The 24582-nt window shown below is 43.2% G+C and overlaps 1 protein-coding gene across 6 annotated transcripts in view; it reads right to left on the bottom strand.

Annotated features, from left to right (window-relative positions):
• LOC124000088 (seizure protein 6 homolog) overlaps window positions 1-24582 on the bottom strand; it is a 252039-nt gene that overhangs the window by 46117 nt on the left and 181340 nt on the right. For all 6 annotated transcript variants that reach the window (XM_046306214.1, XM_046306217.1, XM_046306218.1 and 3 more), the window contains exon 4: window positions 19902-20097. In XM_046306214.1, coding sequence (XP_046162170.1) covers window positions 19902-20097 — 196 coding nt within the window. The remainder of the gene's footprint in view (window positions 1-19901; window positions 20098-24582) is intronic.

Below are 24582 nucleotides of genomic sequence, written 5' to 3'. Positions count from 1 at the left end.
GTTGGCTGGTCCTCGCTACATATTTGTCTCCAAACCCACTGGCTCCATGTCATCTATAAGTCTATGCTAGGTAAAGTCCTGCCTTATATCAGCTCACTGGTCACCATAGCAACACCCACCCGTAGCACGCACTCCAGCAGGTATATTTCACTGGTCATCCCCAAAGCCAACACCTTCTTTGGCTGCCTTTCCTTCCAGTTCTCTGCTGCCAATGACTGGAACGAATTGCAAAAATCACTGAAGTTGGAAACATATCTCCCTCACTAACCTTAAGCTTCAGCTGTCAGAGCAGCTTACCGATCGCAACAGCTGTACACAGCCCATCTGTAAATAGCCCATCCAACCAACTACCTACCTCATCCCCATATTTGTTCTTGTTTTTCTGGTCTTTTGCACACCAGTATTCTTTCTTGCACGTCCTCGTCTGCACATACAGTATATCACAAAAGTGAGTACACCCCTCACATTTTTGTAAATATTTGAGTATATCTTTTCATGAAACAACACTGAAGAAAGGACACTTTGCTACAATGAGTGTACAGCTTGTATAACAGTGTACATTTGCTGTCCCCTCAAAATAACTCAACATACAGCCATTAATGTTTAAACCGCTGGCAACAAAAGTGAGTACACCCCTAAGTGGAAATGTCCAAATTGGGCCCAAAGTGTCAATATTTTGTGTGGCCACCATCATTTTCCAGCACTGTCTTAACCCTCTTGGGCATGGAGTTCACCAGAGCTTCACAGGTTGCCACTGGAGTCCTCTTCCACGACATCACGGAGCTGGTGGATGTTAGAGACCTTGCGCTCCTCCACCTTCCATTTGAGGATGCCCCACAGATGCTCAATAGTGTTTAGGTCTGGAGACATGCTTGGCCAGTCAATCACCTTTACCCTCAGCTTCTTTAGCAAGGCAGTAGTCGTCTTGGAGGTGTGTTTGGGGTCGTTATCATGTTGGAATACTGCCCTGCGGCCCAGTCTCCAAAGGGAGAGGATCATGCTCTGCTTCAATATGTCACAGTACATGTTGGCATTCATGGTTCCCTCAATGAACTGTAGCTCCCCAGTGCCGGCAGCACTCATGCAGCCCCAGACCATGACACTCCCACCACCATGCTTGATTGTAGGTAAGACACACTTGTCTTCGTACTCCTCACCTGGTCGCCGTCACACACGCTTGACACCATCTGAACCAAATAGGTTTCTTGGTCTCATCAGACCACAGGACATGGTTCCAGTAATCCATGTCCTTAGTCTGCTTGTCTTCAGCAAACTGTTTGCCACTGAGCACGTGCACTCAACTTCTTTGGTCGACCATGGCGAGGACTGTTATGAGTGGAACCTGTCCACTTAAACCGCTGTATGGTCTTGGCCACCGTGCTGCAGCTCAGTTTCAGGGTCTTGGCAATCTTCTTATAGCCCAGGCCATCTTTATGTAGAGCAAAGATGATATTTTTCAGATCCTCAGAGAGTTATTTGCCATGAGGTGCCATGTTGAACTTCCAGTGACCAGTCAGTATGAGGGAGTGTGAGAGCGATGACACCATATTTAACACACCTGCTCCCCATTCACACCTGAAACCTTGTAACACTAATTGAGTCACATGACACCGGGGAGGGAAAAAGGCTAATTGGGCCCAATTTGGACATTTTCACTTAGGGGTGTACTCACTTTGGTTGCCAGCGGTTTAGACATTACTGGCTGTGTGTTTGAGTTATTTTGAGGGGACAGCAAATTTACACTGTTATACAGGCTGTACACTCACTACTTTACATTGTAGCAAAGTGTCATTTCTTCAGTGCTGTCACATGAAAAGATATACTCAAATATTTACAAAAATGTGAGGGGTGTACTCACTTTTGTGATATACTGTATATCACTCCAGTGTAAATTGCTAAATTGTAATTACTTCGTCACTATTGGCCTATTTATTGCCTTAACTCCTTACTTAATTTGCTCACTCTGTACATAGATTTTTATATTGTGTTATTGACTGTACGTTTGTTTATCCCATGTGAACTCTGTGTTGTTGTTTTTGTCACACTGCTTTGCTTCATCTTGGCCAGGGTGCAGTTGTAAATGAGAACTTGTTCTCAACTTGCCTATCTAGTTAAATAAAGGTGGAAAAAATCATTTAGTAAAAATGCCTGTCTCTTGCCTAACTCATAGATATCTACTGTACAGATGTATGATCTTAATTTGATCACCCTGTTGCAGGGGAACTTTACTGCAATGCATGTAAAACTTGTAATGTATTTGAGGTTTTAAAAGGCTTCTGAAGTTTTTCCATATGAAAAATGCATCACCCCCTACAAAAATGTACATGAATTATAATCCACATAATAATTCATATTTCCTGTTGCTGCATGTTTATTCTCCTGCTGTAGCAAACTGGCTCAAATTAAGACCCTACATCTGTAGGTGTGATGATATCAAGAATGTGTTACATCTGATTGTTTCATCTGATTGCTGTTTCTAAATAACAACATTAGTGAATATTTTGAGGATAACAAAGCTGTTAAATTAGACTTAAGCACTAGTAGGCTAAGTGTGACAGCCAGCTTTGACAGCCAGCTTTGAAAACAGAGAGCAAAGACAAGGACCCTGTGGAGGATCCCAACTGTTTAGTATGTCTGACTCAATCCTTTACTCATTAATATGATTTGGAGGAACAGTCGAAGTGGAAATGAGCTGTTAGGTTGTGTCAACACGCAGGTGGAAACATTTCAAACAAAGCTCTCAGCTCAGCTCACACTCCTGCTCTCCTGCTGTCGACCAGTCACTACCTCCTCCCCCACCTGCTCCCCAAGACATGGGAATAAAAGGGACAGTGTAGAATGCTGAACCTGAGACAACCACTGTGGGGGTTGAGTGTGCAGAGACTGAGCACAGGAGCATTACGCTGTCGCAACATAAAACGTTTAAGCTTTCCAGAACCCATTCAAATGGTATAATCACTGCTCTTTATTTCCCTTTCTTCTCATGGCTGCATAAGAAAATCAACATTAAAGATAACAGTTTTACAGCCCTCTGGCGCTCGACACGAGGCATTAAGGAAAAGTACACTTTGGAAGGCAATTGAATTTCAACCCCTCTCCCTGCCTGCCAGAAGACATTTGGATATTAGTGCTGAAAGTAGACGATGCTCTCCCCCAGCAATCAAACTCAATAAGACTGACAGAGCCAGGGGTTTTAGTGTCTCTCTATTTACTAAGGATTCACTTTAGCTCTCTTCATGTTGTGTACGAGGCATCTGTACAGTAGATCTCTATGAGTACATCATTGTACTTCCTGACACCATTGTGCAGTGTGGCATACTTTGCAGGAAGTCGTTTCATGTATTTGATGTACCACATGTGGTTTAAAGTCGGTGTTAAAGTGTGCAGCAACTATGATTTATCCCAGGATGCCCTCATAAACCTGTACACAACTCTGTACATAACTCTCCCGGCTGTAATACTGTGTTAAATCATTATCTTACCTGACTGCCTCAGCACATCAACAACTGCTCAAGGGGGCCAATAGTAAACAATACCATGTGTCACTCAAAGACTATCATTTATTGTTTACATTAATGCTACAGGAACAGCACAGAACTGATAAAAGAGAAAATGATTTGCTTGCGACACTGCATTCAACAGCTTCTCCTCTAGATATCTCTCATAGCCTAACAAGACTCTCTGCAAGCGTAGAGAAACAATGGTTTTACAAAGGCTCGTCTCTTGGAATGTGGTTCAGACTTATTAACACCATATTGAAGGCCAAACAAACCAAGTTTCATCCTCCGGCTGTTGAACCATTATTAGTCAAATACCAATCAAATTTCAACACATACAACTCAAATTACAAACCACCTCCTTAAGAAATGCCTTAAGGTTCAGTGTGCAAGCATAGGTTATAATAAAAATGGCACACTGATTTCTCCCACACTAACATTTCCAATATGATGAAGCAGCCAGCCAGCCAGTCTTCTCTCTCTGGAGTAAAATCAATGAGATGCAGAGTGCGAGTCCAGCTGCCCTAGGTCATCCATTGAATTCTTACTTTATCACTGGCTCCACTGAGCCCAGTTATTGTCATTATCATACCACCATTTCATATTTGTTGAGCCTGTACAATGGGAATGCTGCAGGCAGAGACAATCCCCTAAGAATTAAATGACGTGCAGCCTCCATTCCATTGTACTTCATCTTAGAGGGCCATAAAGCCTGATTGTTTTGCTATTACAAGTAATGGCACCACAGTAAATACAGAGGCAGATTAGCTGATGGTGGGGCCTCAGGCAACAGATGCTGAGGTAATGTCCTTGGTTATTCTGCCCCATAAGAGAGAGAAAATAGGGGGGAAAGAGGAGGGAAACAACTGGAACTGTGGTCCTGATCTCTGCCATCAGTGACAGCTGTAATGGGTTTGAATGACATCCCATCTCATCAATGACCATTGCCACTTTATCAGTCAAGGATCAATAGGTATTAACACACAGAGCCAAAGTGGATAAAGGATTATCACTAGTGGCAGTGGTGGCTACACTAATCACATGCCTTTGGACTGACATGTCACTGAGTAAAATAAGGTATTGCTAATAAACTTAGTATTGACTTAACCTCTAACCTATTATGGTAGGCTCAATTTGCAATTTATCATGTATTAAGAATTGTATGACAGTAAATCAATAATATTAATAATGAGGGTTACAACTCATAACTGATTCATGGCAACTAAATCTGCAGTAATGACAGGATGCAAGGAAGCAGGGAGCATGGCAGCCTATGGCATCAGTGGTAATGTAATTTGGTGCTCTGGAGAGACTCACTCTACTCCTCAGTCTAGAGTAGACAAACCCTCATTGATGGGACCGTGCCGGCTGCAGTCTAAAGTTACTTCTCCTTAATAGCATTTATTGAGCAGTTGACCATTGGAATTAAATGTTTGACCCAACCACATAAATATCAATACTTCACAGCGGGACTGTGGTGGGGCTCTCTCAGATTGAACCTCTCTTCCCAGGGACAAGACTATTGATCTTTATTTAAGGGGAATGTTTCATCGGAGAACTCGTATAGAGCAAGACTCACATGTACTTAAAATCAGAGTAATTCACCAGACCTTTCAATTAGTCTTCAAGGGCTGTTTTCACTCTGATGCTGATGATGCTGAACCACAATATCCACTGGGCATGGACTCAATCTGTATCGGAATCGATCACAGAGTGTTACCTATGAGACTGTGGTTTAACACACATCTGTAAAGTGTGTAGGCAGTATGTGTATATGTGAGGGCCTTTAATGCTCTCAGTTGACATTTGAGTGGATGGCTTTTCTTTGCCATGTGAAATATTCCACACATACTGACTTGGTGGAGGTGATAACTTGTTTTGGCTGGGGTATCCCTCTGCTCTGCAGCCCTCTCCAACCCTCTACTAACCAAGTCTATGAAGTCTCCTCAATTTTACATGACCAGATGAAAAATGCATCTCTCCCCTTTGGCCTGAGTATCTGTTGTGAAATGCAGAGAGGATTTGTTTAGTGCTCTGCCCATCAGAACACATTGAGGATAATTACATACAGAGTATATTGGCAGGGTGGGAATATTAAGATTGGTAATAAAATTATACCTGCCCCCCTGTAGTTATGACCAACTGGGAGTCCTCCCTTCCCAGCTGCAGCCCCCAGGGAGCCGTGTAGTAGTGGGAAATCAAACGGCTGATTAAAGAGTTAGAGTAGGAAATGTTTCTGCCCTCCTCTCCCTCCCTTTTGGTGTCGCACCAACAGATGTCTCCATTACAGCAGAGGAGACACACTGAGAGACACATGGCAGAAACCTCTATGAATAAGCTGCTGTCGTCCTCAGCAGAATCGACAGCCAACGATACAGTTCTCATCTCCCATGCTGAAAGGTGGTAGGACACAGTTGAGTGAATTTGTGTATATGATTACTGGACGCGAGAGTAGTTTCTACATGTGCAAAGATTAAATGTCTCTGTCCCGCTCTGCCCCCTCTCCATCTCTTTTGTAACAAGCAGACATGTTATTGTCATTCCGCTAGGGACCTGTTTTTAAAGTATTAGGTGAGTATGTTTATTCTGTGTTACCATTTAATTAGCTAGTAAACAAATGATTAAACCAATTGGTGTTCTACTGAATCATAAGTAAGGCTCAGGTTTTTGCAGATGCAAGGAGGTTATGACGGTTCAGAATGATGATATGATATGAGGTTATAATTAATAAATGAACTGTTTTTCGATGTAATAGGTTAGAGTTTATTACAGTACTGAACACCTGACCGTATGCAGATGTGTTCTAAGTCTATTTCTATATTTCTATCTAAAGATGTATAGAATTTTTCTCAATTCAATCCAAGAACCAAGTGTCTACCTGTCTAGACAGTCATTAAATGTCGACCTCCGTATGAGGGATCAGGGAAGTCATAAAGGAATTGCAAGAGGGCTTAGTTCAGGTTTGCTTTCACCAATATTTCAGCCTGAGGTCCACTCTTTCCTGTATGTATTGCACGCACACACACACAACATTCTCAACCCTCAGGAGAGTTGAAGAAGACTAGATGCAGGCTGTGACACAGACACATCATCACTCCCCAGTGTTAACTGTGCTGCTACTATTACTACTGCAGCATTCATCAGTGTCATCTAAGCCACAGCCAGGGCCTTCTGCAGATATTAATTACCTAGAGCTGAGATCTCTCGCTACAGATCTGTCTCCTTCTCAACGCTTGTCCCATCACATTTTTAACACCCCATTACAATGGACAAGGTGATTGCGCACACCATGGAGATTAACACAAATCTAAATCCTGATAGCCTTTGAAATTTGCTGTCATGCTTGTGGAGTAACGGTTATAAATAGATTAAAGAGTAGCCTTCTAATTGCTCCAAATGTCCTTCACGGACGGAATTTGTGGATGTGCATAAAATGAGACCATTAATATAAGGATGATGATATCAAGCGTGACAGAGAGAGAAGCTTTGCAGGTACATATTGGAATTTGTTTAATGTAGACAGCAAAATATTTTCTGAAAAGTACCTTTTTTCTTGAGACTGATGATTTCAAATAGAAATGTCAAATAGCGTGACAAGCATTTATCATTCAAATTCAGAGCTGCTGTTCCACAACATTAGCTCTGTAGAACTAATGAAATCCCATATGTTATGATGACTTTATAGGCTCCCATTGTTGCTTTGCCAAGCATAAAAACTGACATGGGCACAGTGTGAAAGCGTGGCATGCTGCCATAGTGTTTGATATCAATTAGAGAGAATTTAATACCCTGGCATAAACATTTGACATAATACCTACATCACTGAATGACTTAAACATGTGGTTGCCTTCTGCACCCCCACAAATGCACCCCCACAGATGCACCCCCACAGATGCACCCCAATGCCTCAAGTCTGAAAAGCCCTGCTTTGAGGATTTAGTGAGGGAGTTCTTTACTCAGTGCGTGAGGATAAAGCCCAGATTGTTGGGCTCACAGTTGTCTGAGTATGAGGGGAAATGATGATGTGCTGCTGAAGCCAGAGAGTGCTGATCAACAGGACACCCTACATTGTCTGCCCTCATGCAGGGTGCTTAACTAACGTTATGGGTGAGCGCAAAGTAATTCACTGAGCAAGGATTTTGTTTATTGTTGGGTGGAGCTTTACAAAATCAGTCTGTTTCACCCTCAGCAGGATAATAGGAAAGAAGATGACTTGTACTTAGAGCAAGGTTTATTATTCAAATGTGATGTACTGTTTACTATTCAATGAGTAGGTGTTAATACAATGCTGTTAGTACAGACCTGTGACATTTCTCTAATATCTGGTAGGTGATGTTTTTTTTGTTACATGATGGATCACCACTCAGTAGCATGTATTGTACTCAGACTAATTGCTTAGTCTCTGACCCAAAGTAAATGTTCTGTTTCTCCAATCCTTGACTTTTGGATCCCCAGTCACCTCTCTCGTGGTCTGTTTGCCTCGAGTCTCCCGGCCACGGCTGCTATACTCCTATTTCTTTGTGAATTATTGAGGGGCTTGAATCTTTAAAGTTTACCCTCTTCCTCAATAAGCAGCATTCTGTGCTGCCAGTCCACTGGAGATCACATAGTCTGTATAGGCACTAACAGTGAAGTCTGAATGTGTGTGGGAGAGTTGTAAAGAATAGAGTTCCACATCACCCACTGCTAGTTTATTGGTTACTATTCTAAAGAGGGCTTTCTTCACACAGGGTTCTTTATAATCAATGGTACAATGGGAATTCAGCGCATTAAAGGCTGTACTTTACAACCTATTTATATATCCAACAATATATTTCCACCCTACGGGGACCGGGGGTCAAATCACACATGGTAAGCAGCAACATTACGGCATTTCCCTTTCCATGGTTGTTTGGGATACACAAAGAGCATGGCTCATTGTGAGTGGTGATGCACGGGGCACATTTCACATGTGGGCTATAACTTATCCATTAGAGGCCTGGTAAAAGCTCTCATCACTCCCCTACTGTGGTCCCTGTCTACTCCCCTCTCCCTGCTCTAACACAGTGTAATGTGCCAGCACTCGTATCGGCCAAACAAAGACACACAGAACAGCTTAGAAACACTGATGAACTATTTCCTAAATGGTAGTTCAGTGGTCACCAACCGGTCGATCTCGATGAACTGGTTGACCTCCAAGGAATTCGTAGTCGATCACCAAACATTTCTGTAAAATACAACAACAATGAAGCCTTTCTTCCCTGTTAGTGGTATGTGCACTTGATTCAGCAGCCCTAGCACCGGGAAGGCAAAGTGTTCCCATTTTCAACCATTTCATGTGTCTGAAGGTAGAACCAAGGCCAAGAAGGCCAAGAGAGCAAATCAAGTGCACCTTGAAGGCCAAGAGAGCAAATCAAGTGCACCTTTAGACCTACCGTTGGCCAATCAGAATGCTCATCGTGTCTGAACAGTTTGCTCGAGCCATAGGTTTTTAAAAAGAAGCCCTGAGAACACAGCAAAGTTGATACTGTGAGATTCAAAACTTTTAAAACCATGACTAGAGAGAGACTCAATGAATAAGAGCGTCTGCTAAATGACTTAAATGTAAATGTAAATGTAATACAGCCAAGCTAATGTGTTAATGTGTTAAATTGTTATACAGCACTGTCAACACTTTGTTCCATATTTTTAGAAGTCATAAAATGCACGTTATCCCTACATCCACTCACGCTACAACCAGCACTGCAGCAGCAATGAAAGAGTACAGCAAAGTGTTATTGTTAAAGCTTACGCTGTTATTGTTAGTGGCTTGTCTTTTTTAATATTGAGGAATATTTCACTTTCTCTGGTCATAAGAGTAACAACATGAATTGGTGCATGAGACAGAAATAATGCAGTGCGACGTGAGTTTTGTCATCAGCTGGAAGACTGTGTCTCCTTTTCTCGGCGGAGGGACTGAGACAGGTGAGAGACAGTCTCACTTCTGCTCCCACCCCGCAGACTGACTATCAGATGCAGGCCATCAGTCCAGTAACATTAATTTATTTATTTATTATGCTCACTCAGCTGTGCCAAGTAATAAAGCAAATGATATATAACCAGTGTGATCATATACCTATGATTATTTAAAAAAAATACAGGGTTGGGTAGGTTACTTTCTAAATGTAATCCATTACATTTAGAAAGTTACTAGTTGCCTGTCCAAAATTGTAATCTGTAACATACATTTTGTATTACCCAAACTCGTAATCTGATTACTGTCACGCCTTGGTCATTGTATTTTGTGTTTTCGTTATATATTTGGTCAGGCCAGGGTGTGACATGGGGTTTTGTTGTTGTATTTCGTATTGGGGTTTTTGTATTATTGGGATTGTGAATGATTAGGGGTGTGTCTAGTTAGGCTTGGCTGCCTGAGGCGATTCTCAATCAGAGTCAGGAGATTCTTGTTGTCTCGGATTGGGAACCGTATTTAGGTAGCCTGAGTTTCACTTTGTATTTTGTGGGTGATTGTTCCTGTCTCTGTGTAGTCTTCACCAGATAGGCTGTAATAGGTTTCTCGTTCCGTTTGTTGTATTTGTATTTTATGAGTTATTTCATGTATCATTCCGTTTTCCTTCATTAAAGTCATGAGTAACCACTACGCTGCATTTCGGTCCGACTCTCTTCCTTCAAAAGACGAACGCCGTTACAATTACATTCAATTACTTTCCCCTTAAGAGGCATAAGAAGAACACAAACATGTATGTTTCCAATTGAACAACATCTATTGCAGGATAACTCAATGTTAAAGTTTACATAGTGGGCCATATATGGATGTTAAATGTTACTTTATGGGTTGGATATGTAGACTTCTTCGAACCCATCGCTTTCTACTACATATAACAATACGATTAAATGATATCTTTACATTAAAAACCAAAGTCTATCAGAATTCCAATCATTCCAATAAATGTTATACTCCTTGATCTTCAAGAATAGGACTTGGAAATATGGAAGTGTAGATTAGCCAAATTGTTTTGATGCAAGGGCCGACTCATGTTATGAGGCTATACAGTGTTTGTTTACATTAACAATGGATACAAAAATTGGAAAAAAAACATGTTTATGTTTTGGGTTCATAAGGCATTTATAAGTTATTTTCTTCAAGAATCAGTGGATAGATATATATAATTTATAAATCCAAAAATGGGTTTAACAACTACAGACTGGCCCTTTAAGTCTATCAAAAGTGTGCGAGTTTGAACATGTGTCCATTAGGCCTATGGATTTATTTATATTATCAGTATGAATTAGATTGAGCAATTAAAACCCCACTTTTATTCCATAGGATGGGATCTGCACTATGCAGCTGTTGCAAGAGCACATTTTTCACTGGCTGTCCACTGATTTCAAAAACAATGATTGATAACCAGCTTAAACTTCTTGAATTCAAACATTATTGGGTTCAAATACACATTTAGATTTGTGAACAGCCACCCACAACAACCACAATACGTAAGGCGCAAATAGTTAAAAGAGAGAGCAGCAGTGTGATTCACATCAATGAGCTATGTAGATATCAATAATAAGTTATATCTGTATCGCAGTAGACTACAGCACTGCTGTCATCCTTATCCCCAAGCGTTTATTGAAGTTGGATAATTTTTGGATGCCGACACCAGTCGCACCATTGGAAGACATAACTGTAGCCTACAAAAGCCTATTCCTGCTCTTTTCCGGCGATTGATCAAACACATTTGGTGTGTCATCATAGTGGTCTCTGACTTGTGGTCAGACTCGCTCAGGTGGAACAAACTTAAACTTGAATGTCATTGAGAAAACAGTGAAGTGTCAAAGATCTTTCTGAATTTAAAAGTAATCCTCGAAGTAATCTAGTTTTTCAAAAGTATCTGTAATCTGTCATGCAGGTGAAAGAGGACCCAAAAGCGACTTGGCGAAAACAGAGTCTTTAATCCAGTAAAGTAAATGCAAACAAAAAACACAACTTTCACTCGAAATGACGAGGACAAACTGGAGACTCGATCTTGAACAGCAGGTGAACAGCAGGTTGCCTCGGGAAGGCACTTGAACCAGACAGACTCAGACACCTGCTCACCACGCAGCATCTGAGGAAAACACGACACGACAGGGCGATACACAAACACAGCACGGTGAATTCTAGACAAGGAACCGACAGGACAGGAACGGAACACAAAGGAAGAAATAGGGACTCTAATCAGGGGAAAGGATCGGGAACAGGTGTGGGAAGACTAAATGATTGATTAGGGGAATAGGAACAGCTGGGAGCAGGAACGGAACGATAGAGAGAAGAGAGAGCGAGAGAGTGAGAGAGGGAGGGGGAGAGAGAGGGATAGAAAGAGGGAAAGAACCTAATAAGACCAGCAGAGGGAAACGAATAGAATGGGAAGCACAGGGACAAGACAAGATAATAAATGACAAAACATGACAGTACCCCCACTCACCGAGCGCCTCCTGGCGCACTCGAGGAGGAATCCTGGCGGCAACGGAGGAAATCATCAATGAGTGAACGGTCCAGCACGTCCCGAGACGGAACCCAACTCCTCTCCTCAGGACCGTAACCCTCCCAATCCACTAAGTATTGGTGACCCCGTCCCGAGAACGCATGTCCATGATCTTATGTACCTTGTAAATAGGTGCGCTCGACAAGGACGGGAGGGGGGAGGGAAGACGAACGGGGGTGCGAAGAAAGGGCTTGACACAGGAGACATGGAAGACAGGATGGACGCGACGAAGATGTCGCGGAAGAAGCAGTCGCACAGCGACAGGATTGACGACCTGGGAGACACGGAACGGACCAATGAACCGGGAGTCAACTTACGAGAAGCTGTCGTAAGAGGAAGGTTGCGAGTGGAAAGCCACACTCTCTGGCCGCAACAATACCTTGGACTCTTAATCCTGCGTTTATTGGCGGCTCTCACAGTCTGTGCCCTGTAACGGCAAAGTGCAGACCTCACCCTCCTCCAGGTGCGCTCACAACGTTGGACAAACGCTTGAGCGGAGGGAACGCTGGACTCGGCAAGCTGGGATGAGAACAGAGGAGGCTGGTAACCCAGACTACTCTGAAACGGAGATAACCCGGTAGCAGACGAAGGAAGCGAATTGTGAGCGTATTCTGCCCAGGGGAGCTGTTCTGCCCAAGACGCAGGGTTTCTGAAAGAAAGGCTGCGTAGTATGCGACCAATCGTCTGATTGGCCCTCTCTGCTTGACCGTTAGACTGGGGATGAAACCCGGAAGAGAGACTGACGGACGCACCAATCAAACGACAGAACTCCCTCCAAAACTGTGACGTGAATTGCGGGCCTCTGTCTGAAACGGTGTCTAACGGGAGGCCATGAATTCTGAATACATTCTCGATAATGATTTGTGCCGTCTCCTTAGCGGAAGGAAGTTTAGCGAGGGGAATGAAATGTGCCGCCTTAGAGAACCTATCGACAACCGTAAGAATCACAGTCTTCCCCGCAGACAAAGGCAGACCGGTAATGAAGTCTAGGGCGATGTGAGACCATGGTCGAGAAGGAATGGGGAGCGGTCTGAGACGACCGGCAGGAGGAGAGTTACCCGACTTAGTCTGCGCGCAGTCCGAACAAGCAGCCACGAAACGGCGCGTGTCACGCTCCTGAGTCGGCCACCAAAAGCGCTGGCGAATAGACGCAAGAGTGCCTCGAACACCGGGATGACCAGCTAACTTGGCAGAGTGAGCCCACTGAAGAACAGCCAGACGAGTGGAAACAGGAACGAAAAGGAGGTTACTAGGACAAGCGCGGCGACGCAGTGTGCGTGAGTGCTTGCTTAACCTGTCTTTCAATTCCCCAGACTGTTAACCCGACAACACGCCCATAAGGAAGAATCCCCTCGGGATCAGTAGAAGCCACAGAAGAACTAAACAGACGGGATAAGGCATCAGGCTTGGTGTTCTTGCTACCCGGACGGTAAGAAATCACAAACTCGAAACGAGCGAAAAACAACGCCCAACGAGCTTGACGGGCATTAAGTCGTTTGGCAGAACGGATGTACTCAAGGTTCTTATGGTCTGTCCAAACGACAAAAGGAACGGTCGCCCCCTCCAACCACTGTCGCCATTCGCCTAGGGCTAAGCGGATGGCGAGCAGTTCACGGTTACCCACATCATAGTTGCGCTCAGATGGCGACAGGCGATGAGAAAAATAAGCGCAAGGATGAACCTTATCGTCAGACTGGAAGCGCTGGGATAGAATGGCTCCCACGCCTACCTCTGAAGCGTCAACCTCGACAATGAATTGTCTAGTGACGTCAGGAGTAACGAGGATAGGAGCGGACGTAAAACGTTCTTTTAGAAGATCAAAAGCTCCCTGGGCGGAACCGGACCACTTAAAACACGTCTTGACAGAAGTAAGAGCTGTGAGAGGGGCAGCAACTTGACCGAAATTACGAATGAAACGCCGATAGAAATTAGCGAAACCTAAAAAGCGCTGCAACTCGACACGTGACCTTGGAACGGGCCAATCACTGACAGCTTGGACCTTAGCGGAATCCATCTGAATGCCTTCAGCGGAAATAACGGAACCGAGAAAAGTAACGGAGGAGACATGAAAAGAGCACTTCTCAGACTTTACGTAGAGACAATTCTCTAAAAGGCGCTGTAGAACACGTCGAACGTGCTGAACATGAATCTCGAGTGACGGAGAAGAAATCAGGATATCGTCAAGATAGACAAAAACAAAGATGTTCAGCATGTCTCTCAGAACATCATTAACTAATGCCTGAAAAACAGCTGGCGCATTGGCGAGACCAAACGGCAGAACCCGGTACTCAAAATGCCCTAACGGAGTGTTAAACGCCGTTTTCCACTCGTCCCCCTCTCTGATGCGCACGAGATGGTAAGCGTTACGAAGGTCCAACTTAGTAAAGCACCTGGCTCCCTGCAGAATCTCGAAGGCTGATGACATAAGGGGAAGCGGATAACGATTCTTAACCGTTATGTCATTCAGCCCTCGATAATCCACGCAGGGGCGCAGAGTACCATCCTTCTTCTTAACAAAAAGAACCCCGCCCCGGCCGGAGAGGAAGAAGGCACTATGGTACCGGCGTCAAGAGACACAGACAAATAATCCTCGAGAGCCTTACGTTCGGGAGCCGACAGAGAGTATAGTCTACCCCGAGGAGGAGTGGTCCCCGGAAGGAGATCAATACTACAATCATACGACCGGTGAGGAGGAAGGGAGTTGGCTCGGGACCGACTGAAGACCGTGCGCAGATCATGATATTCCTCCGGCACTCCTGTCAAATCGCCAGGTTCCTCCTGAGAAGTAGGGACAGAAGAAACGGGAGGGATGGCAGACATTAAACACTTCACATGACAAGAAACGTTCCAGGATAGGATAGAATTACTAGACCAATTAATTGAAGGATTATGACATACTAGCCAGGGATGACCCAAAACAACAGGTGTAAACGGTGAACGAAAAATCAAAAAGAAATAGTCTCACTGTGGTTACCAGATACTGTGAGGGTTAAAGGTAGTGTCTCAAATCTGATACTGGGAAGATGACTACCATCTAAGGCGAACATGGGCGTAGGCTTCTCTAACTCTCTGAAAGGAATGTCATGTTTCCGAACCCATGCTTCGTCCATGAAACAACCCTCAGCCCCAGAGTCTATCAAGGCACTACATGTAGCACCCGAACCGGTCCAGCGTAGATGGACCGACAAAGTAGTACAGGATCTTGATGGAGAGACTTGAGTAGTTGCGCTCACCTGTAGCCCTCCGCTTACAGATGAGCTCTGGCTTTTACTGGACATGAATTAACAAAATGTCCAGCAACTCCGCAATAGAGGCACAGGCGGTTGGTGATCCTCCGTTCCCTCTCCTTAGTCGAGATGCGAATCCCTCCCAGCTGCATGGGCTCAGACTCTGAGCCAGAGGAGGGAGATGGTTGCGATGCGGAGCAGGGAAACACCGTTGATGCGAGCTCTCTTCCACGAGCCCGGTGACGAAGATCTACCCGTCGTTCTATGCGGATGGCGAGAGCAATCAAAGAGTCCACATCTGAAGGAACCTCCCGGGAGAGAATCTCATCCTTAACCACTGCGTGGAGTCCCTCCAGAAAACGAGCGAGCAGCGCCGGCTCGTTCCACTCACTAGAGGCAGCAAGAGTGCGAAACTCAATAGAATAATCCGTTATGGACCGTTCACCTTGGCATAAGGAAGCCAGGGCCCTAGAAGCCTCCCTACCAAAAACTGAACGGTCAAAAACCCGAATCATCTCCTCTTTAAAGTTCTGGAACTTGTTAGAGCAATCAGCCCTTGCCTCCCAGATAGCTGTGCCCCATTCTCGAGCCCGGCCAGTAAGGAGTGAAATGACGTAAGCAACCCGAGCTCTCTCTCTAGAGTATGTGTTGGGTTGGAGAGAGAACACAATCTCACACTGCGTGAGAAAGGAGCGGCACTCAGTGGGCTGCCCGGAGTAGCAAGGTGGGTTATTAACCCTAGGTTCTGGAGGCTCGGCAGGCCAGGAAGTAACAGGTGGCACGAGACGTAGACTCTGGAACTGTCCAGAGAGGTCGGAAACCTGAGCGGCCAGGTTCTCCACGGCATGGCGAGCAGCAGACAATTCCTGCTCGTGTCTGCCGAGCATGGCTCCTTGGATCTCGACGGCAGTGTAACGAGCGTCTGAAGTCGCTGGGTCCATTCCTTGGTCGGTTCCTTCTGTCATGCAGGTGAAAGAGGACCCAAAAGCGACTTGGCGAAAACAGAGTCTTTAATCCAGTAAAGTAAATACAAACAAAAAACACAACTTTCACTCGAAATGACGAGGACAAACTGGAGACTCGATCTTGAACAGCAGGTGAACAGCAGGTTGCCTCGGGAAGGCACTTGAACCAGACAGACTCAGACACCTGCTCACCACGCAGCATCTGAGGAAAACACGACACGACAGGGCGATACACAAACACAGCACGGTGAATTCTAGACAAGGAACCGACAGGACAGGAACGGAACACAAAGGAAGAAATAGGGACTCTAATCAGGGGAAAGGATCGGGAACAGGTGTGGGAAGACTAAATGATTGATTAGGGGAATAGGAACAGCTGGGAGCAGGAACGGAACGATAGAGAGAAGAGAGAGCGAGAGAGTGAGAGAGGGAGGGGGAGAGAGAGGGATAGAAAGAGGGAAAGAACCTAATAAGACCAGCAGAGGGAAACGAATAGAATGGGAAGCACAGGGACAAGACAAGATAATAAATGACAAAACATGACATAATCAGATTACAATATTTTAGCTGGTAACTTAATGGATTACTGTCACGTTGTTCGTAATAATGATCGGACCAAGGCGCAGCGTACTTTGAGTTCCACATACTTTTAATGAATAAAGTGAAACTTAAGCAAATACAAAACAAATAAAGAATAAACAAACCGTGACGACAATGCAGTGCGAAGAGGCAACTAAATATAAACAATATCCCGTAACCCACAGGTGGGAAAAATTCTACTTAATTATGATCCCCAATTTTAGAGACAACGATAACCAGCTGCCTCTAATTGGGAATCATACAAATCAGCAACATAGAAAATGAACCTAGAACCACACATAGAAAATATAAACTAGAACAACCACCCAGTCATGCCCTGACCTAATCTACCATAGAAAATAAAATCTTTCTATGGGGCAGTTTGGGGCAAGTCTAGGGTTAGAATAAGCATAGCTGACAAATTCACCCAAATGTATATTTCTCACGTGTACTTTCTCTTTTTCTATCTCTTTTAAATCCCCATTTTGGGTGACACACACCATAGTGTGTTGGCCCATTATACTAAGTTCTAAATAGCCTAGACTGTGTGTTGTGTATGTGTATCTTTTATCATCATTTTAGCTTTCTAGTAAATAAATACTCAACTAAGATTGGTGTGGTACGAACTCATTGGTGGGACCCGGGTCCGTGCAGATTCCCGGATTATGCGACGTTCAGAACGAGACTGTAGAGGTAACTGATTAATTAGAGGCTGTTGTAAAAATCGATATTCTGATATTCTTTGAGTTAATTTGGGGAATAAAAACTCAATAAAACGAATTTTCCCATGGGGCCCCAGGTTAATGAGTTAATAATTGCTTGATTCAGTTAATCATGCAATTAGAAACCTTTAATCATTCGATGAGCAACAGTCGTCACATTAACTAATACAACGTCACGACACCACTCTATGGAAAGGGAGGACTCTCATGGACACAATGTTCTCCGTTTTGCTCTACGACCCCCACATGTGTCCCAGGACTCGTCTGAAGGTAACCCATATAAACAGAAGTATGGAGATGTCAATAAAAATAAGTGGTTAAATAAAAAATAAAATATATATAATATTTCCTGAGCTTTCTTATACAACTTTATTCCTTATGATACATTTTTTGGCTGTTTTTGTTGTTGTTGTTGTCCCCCCCCCACCCATCGGCTTAGACTCTCTTAAGAGAGAAAGTGAGAGAGACAGAGAGGGAGTTTTAGGGGCAAGAAGTGACATTATATTCACCAGGCACATCAGAGGCATGTTAAGACGCATTATTCTTCTAACAGCCTGTCATAGTTTATTCGTTTCCAGAGACAAAGGATTTTGGCTTAATGTTGTGTTGTTTTTCCCCCTTCTCCTAGTGACGTCACATCAAAGGCTACGGTGTGATGAGGAACAATGGTCCCGACAGCCCTCTGCTATCTGACAGCTCTGTAAATGTCTATTAGCACAATACTTATGCCATGTAATTATACCCCTGAAATGACAGCCCTTGTCTTTTTTCAGGCTAACATGAGCAAGCTGTGTTTGCTAGTGATGAGAGCTATCAGCATATAGAGCTAGGCAGCTTAACCAAACGCTTCTGGAAGGATTTTTCCTCTGTACCTCGAACTTTACTACACTTTACTGTAGGCTCGGCCCTGATATATGTCATCTCTGTCACCTGGAGTTGCATGGCAAATTGTCCAGGAACAAAGGACAATGCCAAAGGACAAGTCAGTCCTTCCCCCTCTGAGTGGCCAAAATGTATCTCCCTGTTACAGTATCCAAAGCAATGAATATCGAATATGATTGAATTTTACTATAGTATCCATGTTTTGTATCCATCTGAAACTTGTTCACGGAGGATAACTCTGATGCCATCTATATGGATGTTTTATCTCTGTGGTATTTGTACAGGGGAACTCTGAATTACTCCATTATACAAAGGCTTTTTGTTATTCTGTCTTATTTAAATATCTACTGCAGCCCTGATCCTCCGTTCTGACAGTTGTCTTACTGACAGTGGTGGCTGCTTTTTATGATGTATTGTTGTCTCTACCTTCTTTGCCCTTTGTGCTGTTGTCTGTTCCCAATAATGTTTGTACCATGTTTTGCGCTGCTACCATGTTGTGTTGCTACCATGCTGTGTTGTCATGTGTTGCAGGCTTGCTATGTTGTTGTCTTAGGTCTCTCTTCATGTAGTGTTGTGTTGTCTCGTCGTGATGTGTGTTTTGTCCTATATATATATATATATATATATATATATATATATATATATATATATATATATATATATACTTTTTTTCTTTAATCCCAGCCCCCGTCCCGGCAGGAGGCCTTTTGCCTTTTGGTAGGCCGTCATTGTAAATAAGGATTTATTCTTAACTGACTTGCCTACTTAAATAAATAAAGGTGAAATAAATTGCAATTATTTACATTGGTCTCATCCCCCACACAAGCCTTTAAATGCTGTGATACCCTGTTGAAATTGGACCTTGGGTTGTCAAGTTACACTGTAAAATTGGTATCGTTTGATTGGTCAAAGGTAGTTGGTCTTGGGTTGATGTCAGATGTTATAAATGGAATTAAATGCCTTTGTTCTCTCTCTTATGCTGTATCCAGTCCATGGAGGAAGATTGTATGATCAATTCTCATTTCTTAGGCTTCTAGGCCTCTGGCTTAGTAAGCATCTGTTTGTTCATGCTTTGTATTGTAAGTTAACCTCAGGATCTACTGTATATGCTTGAAATTATGCCTTGCAATGCTTGTTAATGGTCATAACTTAAGATTTATGCCTTGTATGTGAATCCATTCATTGCGCAATGTTAATTAGACATATGCCTTTGATATAGACAATTCTCAGACCAATTATTGCTTGCCAACAACAATTAATTGCCTAATATTTTAACATTTTAATGGTGTCAGATAAACATTTTAATAGACGAATTTCTTAGTCTCATAACAAATCAAATGTGATGTATATATAATATACTGTATATTCACATATCAAATATTACTGCCCACTACATTACAACATTATTTTAGATACCATTTAATTGTGCATTGGGTGTATAGCAGGTGTGAATAAAAATCGAGGAGACCTGTGTGAGAGCGTTGAGTCATAGTGTGTGTGGTCGTGTGGTTCTGTGTTGTGACCTCACCTTGGTAATGCAGCAGCAGCAGGGAGCCAGAGTGAGGCTGCTGGTCACTGCGGTAAAGGATGGAGATTTGATTGCTCCAGCTGCGCACCACCAGACCCCTCATCAGGACGGTCTCATTAGCCAGGATGGACAGCTCTCGTCCCCCCATGTCTTCTACTGTCACCACCTCCCCCTCTGACAGGCTCACGTTCAGCACCTGCAAACACACAAACACACCACCAGTCAGTCAGATGTTGAATTTGGTCACAATTAGTGATGTTTCCAAACTGCCTGATGATGTTGGGAAAAGTGTCTGTTTCGTTGCTTCAGAAACTACAGGTGTCGACAGTCCACGAGACAAATGAGTTAATGCTCATTACCACACAGCATAACGAGACACTGCATGACAGGTTCATGTCCAACTTGAGATGTAGTTGAGGTTTAATACAATATATCATCAGAAATACTGTCACCTACAGTACCAGTCAAAAGTTTGGACACACCTACTCATTCAAGGATTTTCTACATTGTAGAATAATAATGAAGACATCAAAACTATGAAATCACACATATGGAATCATGTAGTAACCAAAAAAAGTGTCAAACAAATCAAAATATATTTTATATTCTTCAAAGTAGCCACCCTTTGCCATAATGAAAGATTTGCAAACTCTTGGCATTCTCTCAACCAGCTTCTCTCAACCATGCTTTTCCAACAGTCTTGAAGGAGTTCCCACATATTATGCTGAGCACTTGTTGGCTGCTTTTCCTTCACTCTGCAGTCCAACTCACCTCAACCATCTCAATTGGGTTGAGGTCAGGTGATTGTGGAGGCCAGGTCATCTGATGCAGCACTCCATCACTGTCATTGGCCAAATAGTCCTTACACAGCCTGGAGGTGTGTTTGGGTCATTGTCCTGTTGAAAACAAATGATAGTCCGACTAAGCACAAATGATGAGATGGTATACATCCCGATGGGATGGCATATCGCTGCAGAATGCTGTGGTAACCACACTGGTTAAGTGTGTCTTGAATTCTAAATAAATTACACACAGTGTTACCAGCAAAGCACCCCCACACCATCACACCTCCTCCATGCTTCACGGTGGAAACCACACATGCGGAGATCATCCGCTCGCCTAGTCTGCGTCACACAAAGACACGGCGGTTGGAGACCAAAAATTTCACATTTCGACTCATCAGACCAAAGGAAAGATGTCTACCAGTCTGTCAGTTGCTCGTGTTTCTTGGCCCAAGCAAGTCTCTTCTTATTATTATTGTCCTTTAGTAGTGGTTTCTTTGCAGCAATTCAACCATGAAGGCATGATTCATGCAGTCTCCTCTGAACAGTTGATGCTGAGATGTGTCTGTTACTTGAACTCTGTGAAGCATTTATTTGGGCTGCAATTTCTGAGGTTGGTAACTCTAATGAACTTATCCTCTGCAGCAGAGGTAACTCTGGGTCTTCCTTTCCTGTGGCGGTCCTCATGAGTGCCAGTTTCATCACAGCGCTTGATGGTTTTTGCGACTGCAAAAAAGTCGAGATTTTCCGGATTGACTGACCTTCATGTCTTAATATTGATGGACTGTCATTTTTCTTTTCTTATTTGAGCTGTTCCTACCATAATATGGACTTGGTCTTTTACCAAGTATGGCTACCCTGTGTATACCATCACTACCTTGTCACAACACAACTGATTGGCTCAAACGCATTAAGAAGGAAATAAATTCCACAAATTAACTTTTAACAATGCACACCTGTTACTACATGATTCCATATGTGTTATTTCATAGTTTTCAAGTAGAAAATAGTAAAAATAAAAATAAAGAAAAACCCTAGAATGAGTAGGTGTCCAAACGTTTGACTGGTACTGTATATTCTCACCCTTCCCCAGCCCACTAATGCTGCGTTAAGACTGAGGGTCTGGCCAATTTACCACACCATGATCCCCTCTCACTTTGTACGACACAGCAGGCAAATGTGCCCCAGACAACATCACACGACCCTGACAGGCCATTTGTGTGGTCACGGCTCACATCAGACGGGATTTTAATGCAATTGACACCCCCATAATTCCTGTCTCATTTCCAACCAGAGCCAGTCTCTTAATGTTTACCTTAAAAAAATGGGCCACTCGAGATATGCCGCCTCCTGTTCAATTTCCATTAAAAAACTGGCAGCAGGATGTATTTTTATCAGGCCAATTTTTTTCTCCTAAACAGAGAATGTGATTTGGAAAGACAGCAGAGTTTGGCTGGATCACATGGTTCATTACGCAGTATGGCTAGTAAAGGTTTACCCCTTTCAGTATTCAGGCCCTGTAACTGTAGTTAAAACCAGTGTGTTTCTTTTCTCCTGTTTTCTGTCAGCCTCTGTGACAGCTGTGTTTTATCTCTTGAACAGGCTGAAACAGCAGCTGCAGCTGAATGTACTGAAAGCCACTCCAGAGGATGCTCTATAGTTTTACCGGTTGAATAAAGTAGCAGTGGCATAATCCACATTTGGGGGAACATCTGCAGTTCCCATAAATGTGATGTGTTATCTAGAGTGGGTAACAGATATGAAAGACAACCAGGGATCTGATAATCATCTTGGATAAATGCACCACACTACATTAGATCTACAGGCCCTGTATCTAGCGTAAGAACCAGTGGTATAAAGCACTTATTTGGGGTATCTGCACTTTACTTTACTATTCATATTTTGACAACTTTTGCTTTTACTTCACTACATTCCTCAAGGAAATAATGTACTTTTAACTCCATACATTTTCCCTGACACCCAAAAGCACTTGTTACATTTTGCATGGCTAGCAGGACAGGAAAATGGTCCAAGTCACACATTTATCAAAAGAACATCCCTGGCCATCCCTAATTGCCTCTGATCTGGCGGACTCACTAAACACAAATGCTTTGTTTGTAAATCATGTCTGAATGTTGGATTGTTCCCCTGACTACCCGTACATTTTTTTTAAATAATCGAAAATGGTGCCATTTGGTTTTTGTTAATATAGGGAATTTGAAATTATTTATACTTTTACTTCAGTATATTTTAGCAATTACATTTACTTTTGATACTCAAGTATATTTCAAACCAAATACTTTAACTCAAGTAGTATTTTACTGGGTGACTTTTACTTGAGTCATTTTATATGAAGGTATCTTGATTTCTACTCAAGTATGACTATTGGGTACTTTTTCAACCACTAGTAAGTGGAAGAACACAGACAGGATGATCTCCAGACCAGGCCTGGCGTGTGATGTTGTAGTGGAAGCTTGCTGTGGCCTTCTGATAGGCTGCTCTCCCAGGGGGAATGAGAGTGTCACTGAGGCAGACTGAGAGCCCAGAGTGTGACGCAGAGGAGCACCAGGCAAGCACTGGCACCAGAATGAATTTGGTCAGACTGACTACCTGTCACTCGGTTGAGGGGGGGTGCCAACAATGGGTGTGAGGGGCTCACATAGCTCAAATGTGACTGTGACTTTCTCTTCCATAGATATCATCCAAGACTGAGGTCAAACTGCCATTGTTCTTACCATAATGCTACACAAAAATAAAGCTTTCCCAGGACATCAACATTTTTACAAGCCTCATCTAGTTGAAGCCCACAATCAAATACTGCATACAGTTGAAGTCGGAAGTTTACTTACACTTAGGTTGGAGTCATTAAAACTCGTTTTTCAACCACTCCACAAGTGTCTTGTTAACAAACTATAGCTTAGGCAAGTCGGTTAGGACATCTACTTTGTGCATGACACAAGTCATTTTTCCAACAATTGTTTATAGACAGATTATTTCACTTAGAATTCACTGTATCACAATTCCAGTGGGTCAGATGGTTACATACACTAAGTTGAATGTGCCTTTAAACAGCTTGGAAAATTCCAGAAAATTATGTCATGGCTTTAGAAGCTTCTGATAGGCTAATTAACATAATTTGAGTCAATTGGAGGTGTACCTGTAGACGTATTTCAAGGCCTACCTTCAAACTCAGTGCCTCTTTGCTTGACATCATGGGAAAATCTAAAGAAATCAGTCAAGACCTCAGAAAATAAATTGTAGACCTCCACAAGTCTGGTTCATCCTTGGGTGCAATTTCCAAATGCCTGAAGGTACCACATTCATCTGTACAAACAATAGAAGCAGCCGTCATACAGCTCAGGAAGGTGACGCGTTATATCTCCTAGAGATGAACGTACTTTGGTGCGAAAATCAATCCCAGAACAACAGCAAAGGACCTTGTGAAGATGCTGTGTAAACCATGTCCTATGTCGACATAAACTGAAAGGCTGCTCAGCAAGGAAGAAGCCACTGCTCCAAAACTGCCATAAAAAAGCCAGACTACGGTTCGCAACTGCACATGGGGACAAAGATTGTACCTTTGGAGAAATGTCCTCTGGTCTGATGAAAAAAATATATAACTGTTTGGCCATAATGACCATCGTTATGTTTGGATGAAAAATGGGGAAGCATGCAAGCTGAAGAACACCATCCCAACCGTGAAGCATAAGGGTGGCAGCATCATGTGTGGGGGTGCTTTGCTGCAGGACTTCACAAAATAGATGGCTTCATGAGGATGGAAAATTGTGTGGATATATTGAAGCAACATCTCAAGACATCAGTCAGGAAGTTAAAGCTTGGTCGCAAATGGGTCTTCCAAATGTACAATGACCCCAAGCGTACTTCCAAAGTTGTGGCAA

The sequence above is a fragment of the Oncorhynchus gorbuscha genome, linkage group LG16 (genome assembly GCF_021184085.1).
Source record: "Oncorhynchus gorbuscha isolate QuinsamMale2020 ecotype Even-year linkage group LG16, OgorEven_v1.0, whole genome shotgun sequence".
NCBI lineage: Eukaryota > Metazoa > Chordata > Actinopteri > Salmoniformes > Salmonidae > Oncorhynchus > Oncorhynchus gorbuscha.
This window is presented reverse-complemented; position numbering and strand designations above follow the sequence as displayed.